At 41.0% G+C, this 26,137-nt stretch overlaps 1 protein-coding gene across 1 annotated transcript in view; it reads left to right on the top strand.

Moving 5' to 3' along the window:
* The window catches only part of PRKN (parkin RBR E3 ubiquitin protein ligase), a 1,042,635-nt gene that overhangs the window by 45,548 nt on the left and 970,950 nt on the right, over positions 1-26,137 (top strand). Inside the window, exon 2 of the mRNA XM_034669425.1 lies at positions 8,659-8,706. Within this exon, the coding sequence (XP_034525316.1) occupies positions 8,704-8,706 (3 nt within the window). The 5' untranslated portion in view covers positions 8,659-8,703. The remainder of the gene's footprint in view (positions 1-8,658; positions 8,707-26,137) is intronic.

Genomic DNA, 26,137 nt, shown 5'->3' with positions numbered 1-26,137 from the left:
CTCACCGACTTCGTGTGAAGCCTACAATGTCTTTCTTGTGTTCTGAAGACTTCCTAGCCCTGCCCGGCGTCAGCTGGTTATCTAGCTCAGCTTCAGTGGTGGTGCCCGATGCTGCTCCTCAGTCTCCCGGAGACCGGAGGCAGCTTGAGGAGGAGGGGAACTCGTGCGAAACACACAGTCAGAGCTCGGTACGCCCGTCGTGGAATCGGTGCATGTGGAAGCCTTTACCCTTGAAGTGCTCAGGGTTCTGCATCAAATGCAGAGTCAGAGAAAGCTTGGCAGTAAGTCTGAGTCTGATATGACCCTAAGCATTGAAGACAAACTTCTACGTTGGTATGTGTAACTCTCTTCCAGGTGTATTCGTTAAGTACAAATATCTGTACAGCTGAGAGATACAGAACGTATTTTCCTCAGAACTCTCTTTTGGCACTGATGGACTGAGTCTAAAACGTATAGAGAAGTATTACAAGGAGCTCTGTGACTTCAGCGTAGCATTAGGCACTAGGCCAAGCTGAAGACTTAGAAATAGTGGCTGTGTCCACCCTGTCACATGGTGGCAAATGTGGGGCTTGACAAATGCACGTGCTTTACTGCTTCAGTGGTTTGCCTTGTCCACCTGCAAATGTAGTGTACGTTATAGTTCTGTACGTAGCAGCACAGGATCTTGCTAGAACAAGACCATGCATCTACTGGACTGGACTTGGTGAGAGAAAGATTAATTTAAGACATGCAATCAGCTGTAATGGAGTCATTATACAAAGATGGGTGGTCACCCGAGATGAACAAAAATGGCATGAGGCTAAGAACCCCAAACTGCTGTAGGCAAAAGGAGCTCCTCTGAGCTACCAGAAAGGCTATGTGTGGTCTCAGTGAGGACTGGACAGGAGGTGCACTGGCCTGAACATCGTTATCCGTGAATACCCATGATAACTAGCTACAGAAAGCTGTAGCGTATAAAAATGCAAACGGCAAGTACATGAAAGCATATTTTGTAAAATAAGTTAGGAATATTACTTTTCTTCTACTGGGATCAGCAATGAAAAGATCATACAACAAAGAAATTTGTGTGCTAATCAATAGCATCCAAAATTTTTTAAAAAATCACAAAATGACAGCATTAAGAAAAGCGAAAGATGTTACACACAGAGAGTGCTATTGCAAAGATATACGGACTCCCTGAAATCCATAATCCTAGCCAAGTGTGCTATTTAAATTCTAGAGTTGTCAATATTTATTCACAGGAAAAAATGTAATGTACTGGCATTTTAGAAACAATGCACTAATCTTAGGTTAGCACTAACCTAAGATTTTTTTAGAAATATGGAAAAATGTATGAATCTCGGGGCACCTGGGTGGCTCAGTCAGTTAAGCGTCTGCCTTTGGGTCAGGTTATGATCCCGGGGTCCTGGGATCGAGCCCCACATTGGGCTCCTTGCTCATCAGGGACCCTGCTTCTCCCTCTCCCTCTGCTGCACCCCTGCTTGTGCGCGCATGCTCTCTCTCTCTCTCAAATAAATAAAATCTTAAAAAAAATAATGTGAACCTTGCCCCATTCCATACATCTAGGCAGGGTGTCAGGAAGGCTACGTGACAGGAGCCTGAACGTGGTGCTGCGTGGTGGCCTGGCTGTCAATTACACGCAGTAAGAAAGTGAGCTTCCATAAAAGCTCATACTGCAGATTTTGCAGTCCACCCGAGATAACTATTTAAATGTTTTTAGTTCTACGTCTGTGCCCACTAAAACAATTTTTACATGAGTTAACAGGAAAGTTTTACTGGAATATCCTTGGAATTCTAGCATTTTAAATAGGGAATTAATAAATCCAATATTTAGAATTAGAAGGAGATGCCTCTGGTGTTTATTCAATATTGGATTTATATTGAAAATAATCTCTACTTTTTTGTTTATTCTTCCTCAAAAGTTTATTTCTTATTTAACTTCTGTTTTTGTGGAATTGTATATTCTCTATTGTACAATTTTATACTATCTCTATCATAGAAACAGCATTAAAATTTCCTCTTAAGAACTTTTTTCGTAAATAAATAATACTAATATGATGGTTAATATACCCTAGCAGTTTAATTGTGCATTTGGCATCTCCATCAAAAAAAGGTCAGAACTTTGGAAGAACAAATATAAATGAGGTTTTTTAAAAAAATTAGGCATGAGCAGATTTTTGCTGTTTTTCACTACTTAAAAGGATAGATTTAAAATTTTTTTAAATGCAATTTTAAAAGCAAAGAGAGCAATCATTAAGATTTTGGAGTCAGAATGAGATTCTTTCCATCATGTTATGTAAGATCTCATGAGGTTAAAGAAGTTTCCAGCATTTATGGGAAATGTACATTTGTGAGATTAGGCCTCCTTTCTATTATCCAGCCCTTGAGTTAACCAGACATTACTAGGTTAATGACAGATTGCTCTTCCAAAGCATTTGTAGTCCTCAAACACAAAGATCAGAAAAGCAGTGAATATAGTCTTATCTTGGTCCTGCATTAAACAAGAATGCCATATAACAGAATGGTCCTAAAGAAACATTAATTAAACGGAAGGGAAAAATGGTTGCCTTGATCCCATGGCTACATAATACTGCCATTTTATTTTCAGAGTAAATAGGCCAGCACAACAATATTTCTTTGAAGCGTTTGTGTTTCTTTCAACTGGCAAAGGTTCCATTCAGTGAGTTCCTGGCTTCTGTCCACTGTTGGGACTCAGGCAGTATCCTGTAGGTATCTCCCTTTCAACTAGTTACATTTCCTTTGTGAAACTGGCCCACGATGGGACCTTTATGGGAGGGAACCCACCATGGAAGAGCATCATTAGCCTAACAATTTGGGTCCACAGGATGTAGTTCCATTTGATTCTCTCAGCAGAACCTTGGCAGTAGAAGACATGACAGTAGCATTCTGCCCACCCTCCCCGGTAACACTGTGCCTCCTTAAATTGTCATGAGCAGGATGCGGCAGGGGATGTGGCTTTCTGTTGCAAGTGAGAGGCGATCTCATGAGACTAGAGAGATAGAAGACAAAACAAAGGTCAAATTCGGGCACAGAGAAGCACTCTAATGAAGCTACACATGGGACTGTAATCGAAGCATGAAGAACTGTGTAGGAAACTTCAGAAAATGAAGTTTGTTTGGGTTTGTATTGAGTAGCAGGGAAAGCTTTGGAATCACTTAGGCCGATGTGTGAATGCCAGCATTACCACTTAATAGCAGGATAGTGTTGGGTAAGTGACTTACCTTCTCTGAGGTTCTGTTTCCTAACATGGAAAGTGTGGATAATGATATCTAGTTTATACAGTCGGGAGGGAGCCTTTTTTTTTTGGAGCTACCTTTGGACCTACAGTCAAAGCTTCTAGAGTTGGGCTCAGAGCTGCTGCCCCAAACCTTTCTGCGTGCCAGGTAGGGGAAGCCCTGTAGTTACCATTTGTTTCCTCATGGTGGGGTGGGGGAGTTCCCTCTGGCCTTTTTCATCAGTACAGAGACATTGCTAGGGATCCCTAATTGCCACTTGAAATAAAAATTGAAAATGGTGGGTGCCTGTGTGGCTCATTTGGTTAAGCATCTGTCTTTGGCTCAGTTCATGATACCAGGGTCCTGGGATCAAGCCCCTCATCAGACTCTCTGCTCAGCGGGGAGTCTGCTTCTCTCTCTCTCAAATAAATAAAATCTTTAAAAAAAAAATGAAAATGGGCACTGGAACTTTCCTTGTATGGTGTTTCTTGAGGACCTGGATAGCAGGGGCTGGAGAGGTAGGAGTCTGGCAGATTTTGGGTGCCTTGTCCAGGTGCCCAAGCCTAGCGCTGTACTCCCTAGTACTGCCCTCTCCTTTGTTCCCACCACATTGAAACCTAGCTCATCACCACTGTATTCCCCTGGGCCGGCTCAAAGCACATGTTCATTCAAGAATTAAATGAACTCAGGTACCTCCTAAAATAGCACCACAGTCACTGTTGATTACGTGGATCTCCCTAAATTCTCTGCAATACAGAGCATATAATATAAAAGACGGTTCTTGTGTTCTGACTCCATCTTCCCCACTGGACTAAATGCTCCAGAGGGGCTTGTTTGTCACATCCACTGCTGTGCTCAGCACTCAGAGAAAGTCTGGCAAGGAACTGGCCTGGACTTAGAACTTTTGGACAAATGAATGAATGCATCTGCTAAGCCAGGGACCAGTCTTGATTAACTTTGCTTCCCATGCGGGTTTACACCTGACTCATTCTTCTGTGCTATTCCTGGCAATCAAATTAAGAAATAGCATTCTAAAGATACTTGGAATGTATTTCAGATGCCCTGCTTGTAGCGCTTTGATGATGAAACGTACTATTGATTTCACTTTTAAGTCTTCAGTTCATGCCTTGGGCTTTGTGGTAGACACTTCAGCTCATAAGCTTAGGGACTATTTGAAGACACAAAATCTTTGAGTGCGTGTGTGTGTGTGAGAGAGAGAGAGAGTGAGAGGGGGGGGAGGTTATGGGAACATTAGATCATTAATTTTATTTTCTTCTTACCTCTATCAATTCCTCTGTGTGAATCACAATAGCATTTATACTGGCTTTCTCACAACGAAGTTATAGGATATGTGTTTATAAACTGAACTCCAGAAATATCACTAAAGAAAAAAAAAAACAAAACCTTTCATTTAGTACAATAACCTTTAGCATAAAAAATTATCACAAACTTCCAATAAACAGTGGGTTAGGAAAATAAACACATAATAAAGTTTTTGTTTATTTTTTATAGTTCCGAATTCCTGGAATTTCAATTCTTATTGTTCTTTATGTACTTAAAAAATGTTTCTTTTATTTCATTCATACCATCCTTTTAAAACTTTTCTTTTTGTGCATATTTTATAATATGTACACCAGTATTGTAATAGCTATGTGTAACTTACCCATAAATAAACAACCTGAATGGGGAGCTTGCTCAAATGGACATTTTTAAAAACTTCTTATTTAAGTTTATTTATCTTTAAGTAATTTCTACACCCAGTGTGGGGCTTGAACTCATGACCCCAAGATCAAGAGTCATATTCTGTTCTGACTGAGGCAGCCAGGCCCCCCCTGAAGTTTTTATTTAAATTCCAGAGTAGTTAACATGCCGTGTAATATTAGTTTCAGGTGTACAATATAGTGATTCATCACTTCCATACAATACCCACTGCTCATCACAGCAAGTGCCCTCCTTCATTCCCTTCACCTATTTCCCCCGTGCCCCCACCCGCCTCCCTTCTAGTAACCATCAGTTTATTCTCTGTAGTTAAGAGTTTGTTTCTTGTTTGCCTCTCCCCCCGCCACTTGCTCATTTGCTTTGTTTCTTAAATTCCACAATATAAGTGAAATCATATGGTATTTCTCTTTCTCTGACTAATTTATTTCACTTAGCATAATACTCCTTAGCTCCATCCGTATCCTTGTTGAATGGCAAGATTTCATTCTTTTTTACAGCCGGATAATAGTCCATTGTGTTTATATATATACCACAACCTCCATGCCCATTCATTAATTGATGGACATGTGGGCTCTTTCCATAATTTGGCTATTGTAGATAATGCTGCTATAAACATAGGGGTGCATGTATCCCTTTGAATTAGTGTTTTTATATTCTTTGGGTAAATACCTATTTGCACAATTGTTGGATCATAGAGTAATTCTATTTTTAACTTTTTGAGGTGACTCCATATTGTTTTCCAGAGTGGCTGCACCAGTTTGCATTCCCACCAACAGTGCAGTGGAGTTGCCCTTTCTCTACATCCTCACCAACACGTGTCATTTCTTGTGTTGTTCATTTTAGCCATTCTGACAGGTGTGAGGTGTTATCTCATTGTGGTTTTGATTTTCATTTCCTTGATGATGAGGAATGTTGAGCATCTTTTCATGTGTCTATTAGCCATCTGTATGTCTTCTTTGGAAAGAGGTCTTTTCATGTCTTCTGCCCATTTTTAAATTGGATTATTTATTTTTGGGGTGTTGAGTTTTATAAGTTCTTTATATGTTTCGGATACTAACATTTCATCAGACAGGTCATTTGGAAATATCTTCTCCCATTTTGTAGGTTGCTTTTTGGATTGTTGATTGTTTCCTTTGCTGAACAAATGCTTTTTATTCTGATGTAGTCCCAATGGTTTGTTATTGCTTTTGTTTCCCTGGCCTCTGGAGACATATCTAGAAAAATGTTGCTATGGCCGATGTTGGAGAAATTACTGCTTATACTCTCTTTTATGGTTACAGGTCTCACATTTAGGACTTTAATCCATTTGAGTTTATTTTTGTGTATGGTGTAAGAAAGTGGTCCAGTTTGATTCTTTTGCATGTAGCTGTCCAGTTTATCCAAAACCATTTGTTGAAGAGGCTGCCTACAAATGGGCATTTTAATAACATTCCTAATCAAAAACACAGGGTAAGAGGCACTTATATCACTTAGAAAAGACATGGCTTCCTGCCCTGAAGAAATAATATAGTATTATCATACTTACATATTCTATATTTATTTGAGGGTAATTTTATCCAGTATGTGTTGGCTAAATAGCGAACATTATCCCACAAAAAAAATTTAGTTTGAGTAAAGAACTCTAAAATCATACCTTAGACTTTGACTATAATCTCAGCACAGTCTGTATCTGTCTCCTTTTTTAAGTTTTTTATTTCTTTATTAGAGAAAGAGAGAGAGAGAATAGGGGGAGGAGCAGAGGGAGAGGGACAAGCCGACTCTGTGCTGAATGCAGAGCCTGACTTGGAGCTTGACCCCATGACCCTGAGATCCTGACCTGAGCTGAAATCAAGAGTCAGACACTTGACAGACTGAACCACCCAAGCACTCTTGCATCTCTCTGTCTCTGTTTCTGTCTCTTTCTCTCTCACAGGCACACACACACACACACACACACACACACACACCATGCAGACAGACTGGGGAGGAGCACAGGACAGGCATGGGGGTTAGGACAGTCTTGTGGATGCCGGGATAACAATAGGTACGAGTGTTCTAGAAGCAGAGAGAACGCTTAGCACAGCCTAAGGTGTGAAAGAGAATTGCCAGAAGAATGGACAGACAGAGAACCCACTTCTCAAAAGCACTCATGGAGTTTCTGGTATTTTCATTTTGTGGCAGGAACACAAGCTGCAAAATGTAAGTGAAAATATTTAATTCATGTAACATTTATTTGCAGATTAAAAAAAAAAACTACCTGTAAAGGTTTGGTTTTTTATTTTTGTTTTGTTTTTGTTCCTTTACTAGAGTTTAATTTATTTAAGTTAGGCAAATATTTAATGCTTGAGAGTCACCAGGAAATAGCTATCAAATATTTATATGTATACCACATCATCGTGGGACACATTTTAAAGTCAAAATTTAGTCAATAGATTCAAGTAGTAATTTATAGGGGCGCCTGGGTGGCTCAGTCAGTTGGGCATCTGCCTTCGGCTCGGGTCATGATCCCAGGGTCCTGGCATTGAGCCCCAAGTTGGGCTCCTTGCTCAGCGGGGAACCTGCTTCTCCCTATCACTCCACTGTCCCCCTGCTCATGCTCTTTCTCTCTCTCTCTGTAAAATACAATTTAAAATCTTTAAAAAAAAAAGTAGTAATTTATAGACATTATTTTTCCCAGCGTTGTATGGAACTCATTTTTCTCAATAGGACATAGGGAACTATTTCTTTTTTACTTATCTTTATATAAAATTTTAAGATACTTTTTGAGAAACTTTTGAATCTCAAACTTATTTTTTAGTAAGAAAAATTGAGTAAGAAGTTTGTTTTTATTTTTTAAAATTCTTTTAAGATTTTTTATTTATTTGAGAGAGAGTGAGAGCAGAATGAGCACTCGAGTTCGGGGGGAGAGGCAGAGGGAGAGGGAGAAACAGGCTCTCCACTGAGCAGGGAGCCCATATAGGACTCAATCCCAAGACCCTGGGATCATGACCTGAGCTGAAGGCAGATGTTTAACCAACTGAGTCACCTAGGTGCCCCTCAATTTTGTTTTTAAAAGATTAGAAAAATAATTTCCTTCTGTTCAGCAAACAAGATATCGTTTTCCCAAAGAATTCTATGAAAGACAAAAAGGCAGGGATGGGGCTCTGGGAAGAAAGCAAGTAATAAGCTCTCCCTCCCTCCCCATCATGTCTGCATGAAGCTCAGTAATGAGCACAGGAAGGCTGGTGCCTTCGTCAGTCTTGTGAAGATGAGAGAGGGGGAGTGGAGGAAGAACCTGCTGGAAAAGCGAGCAGTAGAGTTACTTACACACTGTGGTGTCACATTTGATGTTTGGGTTGAGTTAAATCTCACAGATGTTCTCCTCCTCAGGGTAGCAGAGCTTATCAAAGAGAGCAGTAAAAAGTTACTGCAATTAGCTCTATAAGCCATTAGTGATATAATCAGGTTTGATGATTATTAATAAGCAATAGAGAAGGATTTTTTTTTGTGCTTCAGTTCATGTATGATTGTCCTCCTTTTTATTACTGAATTCCTTGCTAATATAAAAGTTGTTAAATGGTTATCTTTTTGCTTAATGACTTAGAGACTCACGTTGCAAGTAACTGGTGTGTTTCTATGATCTCAGGAAAGTGGCGTGCAAACCTATCGGCATCGAAGGTTAGAACTTTAGTTTCTTATTCAGTTCTGGAGGGGAAAGCAGAGCTAATCCATATTTCACTTTCAGGTGAATTCCGTGAGCATCTCTACGGCCATTTCAGTCACTTCCCAAATGGTGAGCACAGACCATGTTTTTTCGTTACGGAGACAGGCTAGGCTGAAGGAACTGCAGGCGGGAGGTGGGGGCTGGGGGTAACATGTCCAGAAATATTGATAACCTCGCTGTGATAGATAGAAACGTGATGCCTTGATGATAACATTGAAGCCAAAGTAGTGGGAAAGAGGGGAAGGTAGAGTGTTTTAGTGGAAAATAGAGGCTTCACAGCTATTCAGTGTTTTGATCCTATCTCCAGTACCTACTCTACTTTCCTAAACAGATTTGTTCTCAGAGCTTCATTCTTCTCATCTGTGAAATGGAAAAAAAAATGATACCTACCACGCAGGGTAGTTTTAAGCAATGCAGCATGTCACACATCTTTCCTGGTATTATTATATCTCCCCTGTTTCCATTATTAATTATTTCCTTAGGAAATATATATAATTGGATTTCTATTCCTAATGAACAGTTGTCCTTTTATAAGATTAACGTTGGTTCACCTGATTTTAAGGATTTGCTTGTTTTGGCTGATGTTCATGGTCGATTGTTAGCATTAATGGGTGCTCGTTTATCGTTTGACCTTATTTATAACTCTTAAGTTGGGGGAAATGTTATTAATTATAGGCTAAAATAAAAATGCATTTTTAATACTAAAAATTAAACTCAATTAAAATCTTTAAAACATTGCCACTTTTTCAGAAGGTAGATATCCTGGGCTGTTTGACCAGTAAGACCTTAGGCATGACACAGAGCTCCAAGAAGCCCCCATGAGGGTCTCCTTATAGATCTCATGTTCTACTGTGTTGTGGGGTAAAAATGAAAAACCTCTGCTGCTGAATGCGGGGAGTTGTAATCTGGGTCTCTATCTGAAGTCTCCTAATGTCTTGTCGAGAATAGCATTGTGTAGGAATTACCAGTGTAGAAAAGCAGTGGACTGCTGGGTCCATACTTCTTCCATCCAGCTGTTTGTTAGCATTGTAGTTCTACTGACTACACTAAAAGCTAACAAGGATCAGAACGGGAGTGCTTAATGTAAAAAAATCTTGTTTTTAGCTAAGGCATATAGGGAGGTGGGAGTGGGCACATCTACCGTGGTCTCTTCTTGCGAGAGTACTGTGGTTCATGATATTTAAGGACTGCTTATAGACAATAGGAACACGATAAGTAGAAACATTTTTTTTTTTTTTTGTTCCACAGATGGGATTTTAAGTTGCTATAATTCTAATGGGTGTATAAGTGGATGTAATTATATTATAGGCAAGTTCACTTTGGAGGTAGCAGTGAATTGCTTACTAAAAGGATCACTTAGGGAAAGTATAAGGTAATAGGCAGCTGCCAGTTAATCTAAAAAAATGGGAATTAAGTGAGGAAAATCAGGACATAGAAGAAATTGTGAAAAAATTTTTACATTATCGAGAGGGAGGAGGGCAACAACAGTTACCGAAATGTAATAGAACGGGACGGTGATCGCCATTTACTGCTGCTTGTTATGAGCATGGGGGGGGTGGGTGAGGAGTAAGAACATCGGAAAAGAGGAGGAAATATTTCCCAAGGGAGGCGATGCCCAAACACTTGTCTGTTAAAGGAAGTGGGGGTGAGCCAGGCTAGGGAAAGGTAAGGAGGACCTGGAGGCAGGGACTCAAAGATGCTCTCAGCACAGGAGAGAGACTCTGGGCTTCTCCAGACCTGGGAGGAGAGGGAAGAACCATGTACCTGCTGCTCCTGCAAGTCATTCAGAACCATGAGGTGATTTTGGTTGCTGGGGGCTCACGCTGGGCTGGTGCAGCTACTCTAAGAAAGGAGGCTCCTGTGGGTGGCCCAGGAAGACCGCCCAAGGGCATGGTGATACAGACTCGTAAACACTTACCTGACTTCCTTGTGCGATAAATGTCTTGTTTCTAATACCTCCCATGCACTGAGGGTAACAGTGCTCTGTTATTGACAATTGAAAACAACGCTGCAAGGGAGATTTTATCATCCTTATTTTACAGTAGAGACAGGCTCAGGCTCAAAGAAGCTCATTCCTTAAGGTGCATATCTGGCAAGTGATAGAGCCAGGATTGCAGCGGGTGTGTTTAACGCCAAAGTGACTGCCCTTGCCGCTGCCCCGCACCACCTCTCCCGGGGTTTCCTGCAAAAAAGATTGGTTTTTTGGAAGTAGTTTTAGTGACAGGAGCAAAAAGTGCCCTGGAAAATAGAAAACAATAAGCCTGGGAGTAGGTTGTGGTGAGAGATCCTAGCTTTGCGGGTGATGCAGCCTTGTTGATAATGATACCTTCGTGCTTCTGGCCATGGGGTAGATGGATCAACCTGAAGGCAAGAGTGGAGGGAGGGAGACACATTAGGAGGTGATTGCCAGGAGATCACCAGGAGAGGTGTGAAGGAGCCCCGAGGTACTCAGCGCCAATGGAGAGAAGGGCAGGCTCAGCAGATGCTTTAGGAGTGAGACTAACCAGCTCCGGTGACGTAGTTTGAAGGAGAGGAGGGTGTGGGGAAGACAAGAAGGTGGAGAAATGGGATGTGAGCTGCAAAGGGAGGGTGGGAAGAGTGGGTGGGGTGTCTAAGGGTATGTCTGAGTAGAAGTGTGTGGTGGTGGGGGTGGTGGGCAGGTGGGAGGTTCTCCTCCAAGAAGACAGAGGACAAAGAGTTTTCTACCCCGGAGCTTTATTTTGCTCACCTGCATTTGAAACTTATTACAAGGGTATTCCTTGCTTTTCCTAAGTGAATAACGACTATCAGCTTTCCTCTATGATAATATTGATACTCCTGTATTCAGAACTTGGTGCTCCTTAGACAAATTTCTCCTGTAGACTGATCGCCTGTCATATTATAATGTTATCATTATACCTTATTTTGAATTTACTTGCCCTAATAAACCACATAAACATTTATTTCACTATTTACTACACAAAATGCCAAATTACATATTCTATTAGATGAAATATTAAAATTGAGTGTAGTCGATGAAGTGCAGAATATGGCAACATGATTTTAGGAGACATTGTGTTCCAGTACAATGTACTAGTGGGTATCTTATACTCTATTTATCTCTGGATATTGAATTGTTTTGACAGCTGTATGCACAAGTGAGTCCTGCAGGGTTTCTGTTTAAATTAAAGCTCCCAGACATTGTCTCCCTCAGACGGGAACAAGTTCACTTCAGAATTAAGCTCCTCTGCTCTGGCTTGTTAATCAGAAGGTCTGGCCACCTCAGAAGTCGTCTTTCTGAGATAAAAGCAGATATTGTACAAGGACACTGTGGAATCCAAAATGCTTCCTTTTCTTTACATAAGCATGTTTTTTCAAGTCCCTGAAAATGCATGACCTCCTCATATGGTACCGCAGCAATCGTAATGGAAGGTAATGTGGGACTCTGCCGGGAGCCCCGGGGGTACCTGCTGAGAGCCAGTGAGCAGAGCCCTTTAGGGGAACTGTTAGCTGTGCAGGCTGGAGGGGGGGTAGCCTGCAGGAAAAGCCTTCCTGGCTGGGGATGAGAGGGGGAGGATAGGGATCAGAATGGTCTTGGAGAGGAGAGTTAAAGGGATTAGCTTGACCCTGAGTGGAAGATTTATTTAGGGACTCAAAGTAAGAAAAATAGTTGAATTAGTATTTATTTAGCTTTGAGGCGTAGAGAAAGAGAGACACCAAATATCCTTCCCTACCCCTTATAATCTCCTTAAAGCACACAGAAAAGTAGGGAATGTAATTGCTGAGTACAGGTAAGCTTCCAGGTCCTAGCTCTGGTCGGTTCAAAAGCATGATGAATTGAGGACTCCTGCTCGTGGTTATGGGAACCGTATGGAAACAGAATTTTAGGACTCCTGCAGTGATAAGAAACTTTGGAAGTGGTGACACCAGCTGTGTTCAGACCTTGCCCATCTAATGGCTTTCAAATTTATAATTTTTTAAACACCACGTGGTCAAGCAAAAGTAGGCCAAACATAGCCCAGAGATCCCCATATTTAGACTTCTGAGAGAAATGTAAGGGAAGCATCTACCTGGTTAGAAATTTGTAAGACAGAGAGAGGAGGGCAGAGAACAAAGAACTATGATTTCTTTAGATTACTGAAATAAAGGTCCTGTTAGCTTTTTCCTGGATACTTGAAATGTGGGTCCTCCCTTGAGTCCTACTTACTACTAGGCTTCCATGAAAGCCATAGTGTCTCCTCTGGGTTTGGCTACGTGTGGCCTTGCAGAGACAGCCAAGCATCCCCTTCCAGCTCCTACCTGTGTGCGTTTCTGAGGAACTATGAGTGACCCCAAGATCCCCCTCCCAGTTTAGGCTATGGGAAACCTCAGCCTGTTAAGTACCTACAGTTTTACAGGCAGACCCTGCCCTCAGCATGTTCTGTACCTCCTGGTAATCAAGTTGAAGTTCCTTTAACAGGTTTTACGCCTGCCAGGTAGAAGGAGGACCACATGAACACACTGTGCGGGCACTTGCTAACCAGCCTCACTTACCAATCTTATTATCCTGAAAATATGAGACTAATTACAGCAGATGAAAGCTTGAATAATCATGTCTGAAAATAAACTAGGTTAATAGGACTGGGAAATTCCTCCTGCTGATGATGTTTGCTCTTGCTGCAAATAAGCTTCCATGGCTTGTAGCTGTTCAGGCCCTGTGAGGCCCAACTCATGGGCCTTTAAATACACCCGACTACTCGTTCTCGGTTCATGAGCTGTCCCGAAGTTGAACAGTCTTCTCTCCGATGGTGGTTTTGCTGCTTCCCCTGATCTTGGATGAGACTGTTGATCAGGCCCGGGAAGACTGAGAGACAAAGAAAGGTGCCCTGACAAACCAAATGGACCATTTCACTCAAGAATAGACTGCATTCATTTCAGCCCTTTCTTGTTCCCCTTCTAATTTCCCTCTCTTTTCTGGGCTTCCAGTCCACAAGCAGGAAAAGCCAAACCAAACACTGTCGGTGGATCATCCGTAACTTCCTCTCAGTGTGCATTTATAAATACAACTTGGTTTTACGATGCAGAGAATGCTGCGTTTGAAAGTGCCACGAGTGTGCAGATGGAGAAAGGAAGGAGTTTTACCCAAAAAGGAGGAGGGGATAACAATACTCTGCCCAGGAGAGACTGGGGATTTTTCTTTTCTTTTCTTTTTTTTCCCCAAATACATGATGCTTCACTTCCAGTGAACCTCTTTCCCCCTTCTTGCCCCCCAATCATCTGGCTTTCCACAGTCCACATTCTCTTAGGCATTTATAGATTGGCATATCAATAAGCAATAAATGTGAAAATACAAAGGCCAACTCCAATACACATTGGGAAGTAGGAAACTTCTGGTTGATAAGCCCTTCTTCATCCCCCCCCCAAGCCCCCTAACCCCACTGTCTAGTTTGCTAGTGTAAATATTCAATTATGACTTACATGCCTTCGAGGTATCTGGGCATGACTGTCCTGATGCTGGTGGCTCCATCTCAAATGAGTTATGATAAGAAATATGCCATGTCACTTTTTCCTTGTCTCCAAGCATATGGTCAGAGAGCCTATAATGTGTGCGTGTGCAAGAACTCTGCCCAACATGACTAACTGAACCAAATGGATCCTCTCTCGAGAATTTCAACTAGAGGCAAAGAGAATTTCAGTGTGCACTTGGAGAGGCTGACGAAGTAGACACTGGGAGGGGCCACATCCAGGCCCTCAGGTGGGGGGCAAAGAATATCTGCTTCCTGGGGTAGGAACCATGGCTTGCCATGGTGTCACTGGCCTGGGACCTTTAGTGACCACCCAATCATCCCTGATTATCCAGAACTTGGACACATCTTCCGTGTTTATCACAAATTCAGGAAAAGCCTGAGTAGCCTACTATTATGCAGACTTGGATTTGAGTGTGAGTTAAGCTAAATTACAAGGAGCAGAAATGCACTTCATTGCCTTGGAGGGGGTCGGGTCACAGTATGGATGCTCGGATAAATGAGGAAGAACAGAAACCATGCTCTGCCTACCCGCTTCCTGCTAGGATATATGTACGGCTCAACATCATTTTTCACTATTTAGGACCATCTTAGCTTTAGTGTCTCCCTCGAGAAGCAGGTTCTTCCTCAAGCTCATGACTTGGGTTATCACTGTCTCCACTTCTGTACCTCCTATTTCCGTCCTCTCCTCTCTGACCTCAGGGTCTTCCCCTGTTGTGTGCGCATGTGCGCTCTTTCTTCCTCCCTTCCTCTGTCCGGTTCTCTGCTTCTGCACTACGTCGCTTGTCTAACGTGTTCAACTATTTCACATTCACACTGTCTGAGTGAAGCTTGGATTCTTCGATGTAGTGACTTTCCTCTGTGAAGTGCCCTTGACGGGCAGGGTCCTTAGTCCCAGGCTGCCGTTGACTCAGGGGATGACTTAGTCTAAGCAGTGTAACAAGGAGAGTGGAGTCCTCTGTACGAAGAGTGATCAAAAAGTATAGCAGGAAGGCACTGTGTTACTTTTTAGAGAGAGTGGGGGCATGCATGTGGCAGGGATGACAAAGAGCAGTCTGGGGCTCCCAGAACCTCAGGATCTCTGTCCATGTGTGTAAAATGGGTGACGTCAGGTAACTTCCCACTAGAGTCTCCTTCCTTTCTTCCTTGTAAGTAGGTTGCATTTAACAGTTCCAACTTCTTTTATGGTCAAGTTCAGCATATTTTAGGGTAGGCAGAGTAATTTGGAAAAAAAAAAGTCCTTTGTTAACCCAAGAATTTTGTCTTTTTTTTTTTATTTTTTTAATGGGCAAGCTGTTATGGTCATTGCCTCATTCAGCGGCACCTTCCATACTCTTCGAACTGTGCTGTGCGTTAAGAATAGCAAAACAAGTGAGACAGAATCTAGCCAACCAAGTAACAAAACACTGCAAATGTGCTAAGTATTAAAATGGAGATTTGATGAGGAGGCTCTGGATACTCAGGGTGGGGCTGGGGTAGCAGTGACACTTTGCAGGGAGAATGGTATTTCATAAGAGCTCTGAAGAAGAGGTGCACATTTCCAGACACACAGGAAACAGAGTGGGGCCTCCTACCTGGGAGGTATAGACCAGACAGGAAATTCAGGTCCATGTCCACCCAAAATTATTTTAAAAAATTATATTTACATGTGTATATGTCATATGTCTGTATGTGTTTTGTGTGTGTGTGTGTGTGTGTGTGTGTGTAGAAGGTCTGTAATATATTAGATTTTCAATTCTTTCACATTCTTTCAAAACCATTTTGTAAGTATTGTGTGTTCCATTTCTTGCATCTTAACTCCTGTATGAGAAATGTATGTGCAGCACTGAGGATAAAACACTTGCAACAGGTCATCCTATGATGCTACTGGGCAAGGGAGCTTGTATTCTTTACACTAATACAACTACTTGCTAGAGGAGAAGACAAATAATTCTGTGCAGTATATGGAACATGCATGTTAAACCATGCCAAGGCTTTTTTGTAAGCACTGGATACACAGAGAAATGGACAGAACCAGTTAGAGGTTGACGTGGACCTTCTTACCCCTGGACACCCCCACTCCAGCCCTTCCATATGTACAAAACTAGCCCAAATGGCTTTTTGGAACTATCTGTTGCTTGAGCAACTGCCATCCTTCAGCTCTGGTTCCCACCTCTGCTTGTTCTTGAAGGTCTGTGACTGCAGCTATGTAATAATTTTCTTTGGATGGTCTTTCTCCTTTGTCACCAGGAACAAAGGATATGTAATAGAAGTGTTAAAACTCTCTTAAGTACTTCCTACAAAGGGAGCTTCCCCTGGATAGTCTGGCTTCAGTTTCTCCGAATCTCCTCCTCCTCCTTCTTTTTTCAAATCCCGAGGATTCCTAATTCACTGAAGTAGAACTATGACACATTTTAGCTTCCAAGTTCCCAAGTTAAAAAAAAAAAATCAGTTGCCAATATTAGAAAAAAAAAAAAAAAACAACTAATTGAGATTCTGGTCAATGTTTAAGAGGGGATCAGTGATATTAAATAAAAAAAGGTCCAAAAAGCGCTATTTATCAATACACAACTAGGAAATGCATTGTCTGAGAACCACAATTTATTTACTCAACCAACACAAAAAATGCTGTCTACTTAATAGCCAACAAGCTGTAAACTTTTCAAATGGCTACATTTATTTTTGGTTACCCAGCCAGAGTTTTCTCAAAAGAAAACTAATCTTGCAGTGAAATTATAAATGAAAGTTCAATGAAAGTAGCTATAACATCACTACTTAAACATTGTTTAACTATTTGAACCATTATTTTTTCAAAATATACAATTATTTCAGAAATGTTATAGTGTTATTTCAAAATATACTGTTATTCAAGTCTCATTCGCTGTCACTGGGTAAACATACTTTCTCCTGACTATGTTAGTCTCTCAGGATCTATTAATTATGTCTACTGATAGGTAAGGAAATTGACCTGGGTTAGGAAAAAACAAAACAAAACAAAACTTCTGATAAAAGTATATGATTTATGTAGGGATAATTCCTTACTCCTGTAATAGCAGCCAAATAAACAAAATTAGCATAGCTAGGGAATCTTTGGTTTAACATAGTATTTGTGCTGCTCAGATTTCTTGCTTCTTTCTAAAATTATTCTTTCAAACACTGTGATGAAACAAAAATCGTGAGCTTTAGTGTCAGCCAAACCAGATTTCAAATTCTCCTTCCAAAACCTTTCGAACGTGATTTTTATTCTTATAAACAAGGATAATGATATTTTACAGAGTTCTGAGGATTAAATGTGTAACATATGTGAGTGAACTCAGCCCAATGAATGGAACACAGTGGGCACTCAAAAAATGAGTGTCCCAGAGTCTACAGGGACAAATTTCTAGATGTTTACGGATGTCTCTGGCCTAGAGGCTTGCATGCAAATAGGAAATTAAGAAATAATGAACCACTTGCAGAGTCACAGCCACTTGGCGCTGGCTGCAGCCAAATCTTTAGCCAAAGATTTTCACTGGCCACAAAAGATGTGAAATCTGTCATCCTAGTTTCTTCTCATAGCTGTGCTAGGTCAGTAAACTGAAGGACAGAACAGAAGAAAACAAATGAAGGAAGTCAGCATGTCCTTCACGAGGGCAGTCTGAAGACTGCAGTGTGTCCCAGTGTTTCCCTAGGCAGGGGGTGTTGGACAGGTATCTGACAGCAGCACGCATACTTGGAGGGCTTTATGGGCACCACAATAAGTCCCCCGTCAAGCAAGTGCTAGAGCAAAACACTCCACAGCATCAGTCATGCCCTTCTCCTGTCTGCACACCAGCAAGCTCACTTATTTAGAAATGAGGGGTCTCAAGAGCCCATTGAGCTGCCGTGTTTGAGGAAGGGAGGGAGGAACGGCTTTTAAGAAGGGAAAGTGAACACATTATAGTGGCACACTGACGTTCAGTCATCCCCCGTTGGACACAGAGTGCCGGGCAGAACACAAGACGGGTGAGGCCACTTGCCCAAGTACCGCCCCGGAATGGGCGCTCCCAGTAGGAGTAGCTGGTTCAACTGAGTGCTTACTGAATCCCAGAGGACACTGTAACCGGGACCTTTGACCTGGTCTGCACAGCCGCCTGTGACGTAGGAAATAGTATATTCTCATTTTCACAAATGAGGACAGTGAGGTCAGAGGGGCTAAGTAACTTGTATCGACAGTCGCACCATCCGTCGGTGGAGGGCCAGGGTCCAAATCCCCCCATTCCGAGGTCGGAATGGAGCTACAGCAGCTCTTTCACGGGGAGTCCCAGATGTGCTGGCAGTCAGAATTCACAAGGCTGCCTGAAATGGGCTCTGAGTCACCAAGGGACAGGAATGATTAACAGCACCTGGTCACCGAACTGCTTCCTAACGGGGATGGTTCCCGTTACCTGCAGAGTGTTGGTTTGTTCAATGAGCATTTGGGTTCAGGCCCAGAGCTGAACTGCTTGAAATCATACAGGAGCACTTCACAGTGTCCCTTCTTCTCTCAGCTGTCCCCAGGAAGCGCTCTGTCTCTCCTAGGAGCAAATGTTGAACAAATGGGTTGAAAGCACACCAAATGATTATCTCGCCCTGAGCATGAAATGACTCACCTTCCCTGGGTGGCCATCTGTGCTGGTCTGGTAATGACCTGGGTCAGGATGTCTGATAACTAGTCATGGCTGTTGCGCCAAAAGCACTAGTGATCTGGAGGAGAAGCCCATGTACAGAGAGTACCCATTAGGCTTATAAGTTCAGAGTGGCCGTGTTCCATGCTCAGAAGCATTTGCTCAATGACCCCCATGAGCCAGGCTGTTGGTTTCAGTATCATTCACTAAATGATTTTTCCAGAGACAAGCAGTCCTATAGGACTCTTTGTGAACTACTAATATTCCAAATAGCTGCCATTAGTATGCCAAAACATGTAACATCTATTCTGGAGATGTTGATAACTCAATTAGTTGCTATAATTATATTCATTTATACTGCCTTTGGTAGGTTGGAGAGAGAAATGTTGTACAGAATGAGTAAAAGCAAATTCTACTTTGGTTTTGACATTAGCTTTCCCATTGATATTCCTATTTCTGCAAGACATCTAAATTCACCAGCTTCTCCCCCATCCTCAAAAAAAAGTTACAGTAACCATTATGTTATCCTGATGGGTAAGTAGTAAATAGCCCCTTTCAGCACTTTCTGTCTTGTAGTAAAATGTGGTTTAGGAAACTGAAATTGTCTCCTAGACCCCAAGCCAACAAAATATGTAATAAAGATGGATATTTTAAAAATGTCTAGTTTCTTAATCCCATGTTTTTGCCATTTGCTTTCAGCTTATATTTATATTTAAAAACTCTCCCAGTTTTTCATCTTCCTCTATTTAAACGACGACAACCTGAATCTGAAAAGGTCAACAAGATACGTCTCTCGGAGAGGCAGCATGCAACATGTCAATTGGACTTGCCTTGTCATGAAAGATCAGTCCTAACAGCAGAAAAACAAACAAACAAAAAAGCAAAAACAAAAAAACAAGCATGAGAACAAGAGATTCAGTCAAGAACTGAAGATCACATCAGAAAGGAAAGAAAGACAAAATATTCCAATTCTACTGAAATTTGCTGTTAAACTTTTTATAAGGAGAGGAAAGCCTTCTTAATAGACAAAATATATGTATCAATTTTAAGTGTTAAAACCCCAAAAGAGTAGGTGGTCCTTTGATGAGAAAGAGAGAGGCCTTGACCTTGTTTATTCATTATGGATGCCAAGGAGGAGGCTACAGGATTAGGCAGCTTTCACTTTAAAGTCCCCACAACTGACCTAAATAACAGGGCATGTATTTTCTCACATAATGATGGGACCTGGGATGGGGCACCTCCGAGGTCAGTTTAACTCAGTGTCTCAAGGTCTGCCCACCCTCTGAGCTTTCTATGCAAAATATATATAGGCTTTCTAGGAGCAGAGAGATTATTTCCTAGTTGCTGTGGAAAAGAGGGGAAGTTTACTTAAATATCATCAACTTTCCTGTTGTAGGTTTCTCAGTTCCTGAATGTCGATGTCTGTTGGTGTTTTCTCTCCTGGGGCACTGGAGGTGGGAAACACTTAAAATGAGATTACACACTCATTAGACTGCCCGTTTTAATTTGAAACACATGTAATTATTATTTTTTCTCTGTGAATAAATAAGAACCTTAATTAATTTTATTAGATGCTAAACTATACAAATGGTTAATATTTTTGTAGAAAATGTATAATTATATTGCCTACATCAATTGGCTGATGATCCAAATATTTTAAGAAGGTAATGGGTAGTGTAAGAGTCACACCTGATGTTTAAGGTAAACTGATGGTACTTAACAGCTTTTAACCATCCAGAAGATTTGCTCAAGCAGAACGTATTTCCTGTTTTCAGAATCTCCTGTGCTAGAGATAACACCCACAGCTTTTCACATTCTAAAACTGTCTTTCTAGTGCTTTCTTGACCACAGACATAATCAAATGACATTTGTCAATTAAGTAGAAATATACTAACACAAAAACTTAATCTAAAAAGTGATCTGTTTCTATTCTGTGTGTGTACTAAAATTAGTTTTTGAAGCTATACTAAAGTATAAACCTAACTATTATAGGTTGATTTGGCCTGCTACAAATCACCTTTGCAATCAGAAGGCTTACTCCAGTGAAGGTTGCAGCTTCTGTGAAAATCCAAGAAATGGAATAAATCATGTAAGATGTGGGTGGGGTAGATATGAAGTTGTGCCCATTGCTGGTGTCCATGCAACACTCTCTGATGGAGAAACCCATACTGATGTTTTCTTTTTTAGTGGTGAAGTAATGGTGCTGAAATCTGTTGGAATGAGGCTAGTGTTGTAAGTAGCCTGAATGAGGAACAGGATTGGCTTTCAGCATCACTGAGAAAAATCACTTGGTTGTTGGCACAACACACTGTGTTTTCAATCAGAGAAAGTATTTGACGAGCATTGAAAAGTGAAGGGTGGGCGCTAAGCTACCAGCTACTGGTTGTGTTAAGAGGAAATCCTTTTGCTTCTCTTTTGACTTTCTGTTTTTAAGATGTTGTACAATTTTGGGTAGAAGTCAGCTTACATTTGTTTATGCTTTTCTGCCATCATGCAGAAATGTGAGATTCTGTTCTATTGTTATGACGGTCCTCCAGAGGAAAAAAAATGTAAAATAAAGTAGCTCTTGACCTTTCTTTAATGTTTTCAAATGTACGTGTGTTTTGGGGAATAACCGTAGTTCTAAGTCCTGATCACATTCTATATATGTGTGGCTTGGAGCAACCACAAGAAGTTCCACAGCAATAAAAAGCAATCTGTCATGTAGGCACAGTGACATCCTTAACTGTCCCAACTGCTCTGGAAAAGTATTTTATAAGCCTAAAAAGTCCAGTTTTGCCCTCTCATACACTTACCTGAGTATACACCCAAATAATGCTCTGTCTACCCTTGGGTGTGTCTGGATGCCCTTGCTGTGGCCCAGCCCACACTTGCCCCCTTCATGTTCTGTCTCACTTGCTTTGGGTGGTGGCAATCCCAGACTCCCTAGCAGCTAGCTCCTATTAACTTCTTACAGTAGATGGAAAAAATTTTCTGTATTCTCCTCACCCTACCTTGCATCTCTTTTCCAACTCCCTCCTGCTTCTGTAAGTGTCTGTGGTCCTTCTCCTCTCTACTCCGTGGCTGGATGTCAGATCCTTGGTGTTTTCTCATCAGTCTTGATGACACCCAGCATAATAGCATGTTCCCAATACATTCATAAATTCTGACAAAACTATTGCTTCCTTGAGTCTCCCCAACCTTGAGGGCAGTAGCTGTTTTCTACAGTTACAGGTTAATCAGATCTCACCCTACTCTTTTTCTTGGCCTTCCTTCCAATGCTTTTATAACCAACTTCTTATATGCAGTGCACTTTTTTTCTTTTTTTAAGATTTTATTTATTTATTGTACAGAGAGAGAGAAAGGGCACAGGAGGGGGAGTGGCAGGCAGACGGAGAAGCAGGCTCCCTACTGAGCAAGGAGCCCGAAGCGAGACTCAATCCCAGGACCCATGGATCATGACCTGAACCTAAGGCAGACGCCTAATGACTGAGCCACCCAGGCGCCCCTATGCAGTGCACTCTTACAGAAATATTTAGTATGGCTTTTTTTCTACTGATAAGATCCTGCCTGGTACCTGGTGGGATAAATGGATAACATAGTACAGCCTGTCTTGGAAAGCTCTGAAAAGAGCCATAAAATAATTCATGCTCCTTTTCTCAGTGAGTCCACATTTAGGAGTCTATTCTGGGAATGTAATTAGAGACAGTCCTGGAGATTTTGTGAGTAAGGGTTGTCATTGATGGGTTATTATTATTATTATTATTATTATTTAGTATTAGAAACAAGAATTAACTATTGAGCAATAGTAACTCTTAAAACACATACAATTATGATACACCTATACATGAAAATATTATACCATCATTAAAATTATTTTAAAAAATTATTGACAAAGACAAGTTTATAACATGATTAAAAAAAAAAAGCAGCACACCGAAGGGTATATACTGTATGAATGAATAAATGTTTCTATAGACATATGGTTATAGGAAAAACATTTGAAAGAAATCACATATGTAATGATGATTCTGTCTGGGTGATTTTTATGTTCTTTGCTGTGCTTTTTGGGGAAAATTTCTGAAGCGCTTACCAAGACCATTTTCTAATAAGAATAAAAAGACCTATACATTTTTCAGATAGTCTTTATCATATCATATACAAAAATAGCTCCAGATAGATTTAAGATCTCTACTAACCAACCAAAATCATCACCACCACCACCAACAGCAACAACAAAAATCCCCTCCAATCTTATACAAACAAAGAAGAAAATAGGGGCACCTGGGTGGCTCAGTTGGTGAAGCGTCTGCCTGTGGCTCAGTTGGTGAAGCGTCTGCCTTTGGCTCAGGTCATGATCTCGGGGTCCTGGAATCAAGCCCCACATCGAGCTCTCTGCTCAAAGGGGTGTCTGCTTCTCCCTCTCGCTCTGTCGCTCCCCCTGCTTCTGCTCTCTCTCTCTCTCTCTCCCTCACTGTGAAATAAATAAATAAAATCTTTAAAAAAAAAAAAGAAAGAAGAAAATAAAAGTGATATTTTCTTAATGACCAAAGGGAAAAAAAAAAGAATAGAAATATTTTCAGCAATGATGTATTTGTAGATGAAACACAAATGAAGTAATGTAAAAAGATTCTTGAAGTCAGGATAATATTTACAAACGTTAAATCTTTCTTCTTTTTTTTTTTTTTTAATTTATCAGATTGGCAGTTAAAAACTGACTGTATTTAGGAGAAAGAGCTGCCTATCTAATATTAGAGGGAATGTAAATTGCCACTAAAGCTTTTTTGGGGATTGCTCTTGGAAGATGCCCATGAACGTTTCCTGTGTACACATCATTGGGCAGCCGTTTTACTTTTGGTCCCTGTCTGTGGAAACGCCTGTGGAAATGTGCTGTGACACAGGGAGGATATGCCCATCCTCCAGTTTTTCTGCAGACATTTACTGAGAGCCCACCAGGTGCCAGGCACTTCTCTCATAAAAGGATACATTGGAGAACAACAGAGAAAAGAGTTTATAGCAAGGGGAAACAGTAAACCTATAAACAAATACGTGGACAAGATCATTTCAGGGAGTGATGAGTCCTGTGAAGGAACGACACCATGAAGGGATGATAGCTACTGACTAACGAGAGATTAGGCTGCTCAGCTTGGGAGTTGTAGGAAGACTTCCCCAAGGGAGTGGCCTGTGAGCTGAGAGCTAAGGAAGCCGGAGAAGCCAGCACACGGAGGCCTCGAGGTCTCGGGACAGGCTGTCCGCGTCAGGCATAAGGTTAGCGTGCAGCAAGAAGGGAAGGCAGGCCAGTGGACACAGTTGGTATAAGAGGCTCCAGGGAAGGCAGGCTCCAAATTGCGTGGAACCCATAGGCCACGATGAAGAGTTTGAAATTTAAATGTAACATTTTATTTTTGAAAAAGTGAAAATTAGGGAAAAATTTTTCAACATTTGTCAGTAGGGGAAGGGTTAAATCTTTTCTAAAAGTCACACCATAAAGTACTATCTAGATGTTTGATAATGGGGAAACTATGTTTACTGACATCCAGCAATATGAGTCATATATTATTAAGTGAAAAAGGAAGCATGCTTCAGAACACCAAATGCAATATGTCATTTTAAAAAATACTAAAATACACACAGAGAAAGAGTTGGAAAATACACACCAAATTCTGTGTTGGTGATGGCAGAGGAAGGTGATCGCATGGTGTGTGCTGCAGGAACATGCATTTGATTTTTTATTAGACGAGTAAAAATAAAACAACCGTGCCTATAAAAATACACTGTTTAGGAAAGTATATTTAGAAAACTGGGAAATTGGGGCAGTCTTTAGCTGAAGAATATCCTTTTCCACATATTGGCAAAGTAAAGAGATTTATATTTTCAAAATGCCTTGGGACTTGTAGTTTCTTATGCCTTGCATGGCTACCTTATGGAATAAAAGCATTAGATGGCATTGTGCAAACTGACAACCAACTGTCATATTCCTGTTTGCTTGGGGTTTTTTGGTGTTTTGTTTTTTGTTTTTTTCCCCCCACAAATGGCTTATCTGAACTCTGGCTCATTTTTGGAATTTAAGACTTTCTTCCTGCTTCCTGACCCACTTTGTATCCCCAGCCACATCAATCATGCAGCCATGTTTTAGTATAAATTTCAGAACACATCACAGAGGGGCCGATTCCTTGCATGTTAAGGTAATCCTTTAAAGGGGACTCTCTAACCAATGTGGCTTTCAAGATAAGGTACTGAGAGTAAGGCTTTCTTCGTATAAAAGAGTATTTTGAGAGCCTCCTTTGATGTTTGAAACCCCTTTCTTCTTGTTCCCCACTTGCCAAAGTAGATGCCTTTTTAATATTTGGGAACGTTTTATTCCTGGTTAATTATCATCACAAGGGGAAAAAAAAAGTTTTGGGATTTCTTTTGTTTGAACATTACAGTGGGATCTGAAAAGTCAGGTTTTTATGTCATGACACTGATGGCAACTCACAGAAATTTGATTTAAAAAACAGTTTAGTTAAACAGTCAAGGGATGAAGATAATAGAAGTCATTGTTCTGATATTTTTTTCACAGAATGATGCTTCAGCAAAGTGTTCATCACGATTGTTCTTGGAGACACACAACATCAGTTATTTATATTCTTGAGTCATAGCTGTGAATGTTTGCATATATAGTATTGTCAGATTGGGATTTGATTTTACATTCCTTGCAAACCAGTAAGTTGGCAGAAGACACAAGCTTTTTGGGCCAAAGGCAACGCCCTGTATTAACATGGTGCACGGAGTCAGCATGAACACCGTGGGTTTGTGTCTGGATCACATACACGGTGCTCCCCTGGCAGGGAGGGGACTTGTGCAGGGGATTTGCACTGTAGCTGAGTGTTCCCAGCTGAGGCAATCCACTGCTTATATAACAAGTAGTGAGCAAGCCTACTTTTTATCTAGGGGAAGATGTCATTTAACCTCTTAAGATTACCAGTTGCATAAGCAATCCTGACAAAGGGCCTAAGTAGAAAGTAGGCAGGGACCTTGCTGTCTTGGCGTGCTTGGCCAGAGGACCAGAAGACCCGTTGTGAACAAAAACATAATTTTATATCATGATATCTAATAGTATATCATTATGTTAATATATGTATGCATATTACATATGCATTTTAAAGGGTGTTTTAAAAAGTGTTTTTTTTAACTCACGGGATAACAGTGAACGGTGGTGCCCATGCTTCTTTCTACAAACAACGGCGGCAGCAACAACATAGCAGAGAACACAGCATAGAGACGAAACAAGCTGCTGTCCCCCCCCCGGCCTTTTTCTTGTGCAGTCAAGTTTACTAGGACTAAGTGCGGAAGAATAAACAGAATTTCCAAATAGGTGTATGCATTAGCTAGTAAATGGAGGTTCATTAAAATACAGACTGCCTTGAAGATATATGGGTTTATGCAGAAAAA

This window comes from Ailuropoda melanoleuca, chromosome 10 (genome assembly GCF_002007445.2).
Source record: "Ailuropoda melanoleuca isolate Jingjing chromosome 10, ASM200744v2, whole genome shotgun sequence".
Classification (NCBI taxonomy): Eukaryota; Metazoa; Chordata; class Mammalia; order Carnivora; family Ursidae; genus Ailuropoda; species Ailuropoda melanoleuca.
This window is presented reverse-complemented; position numbering and strand designations above follow the sequence as displayed.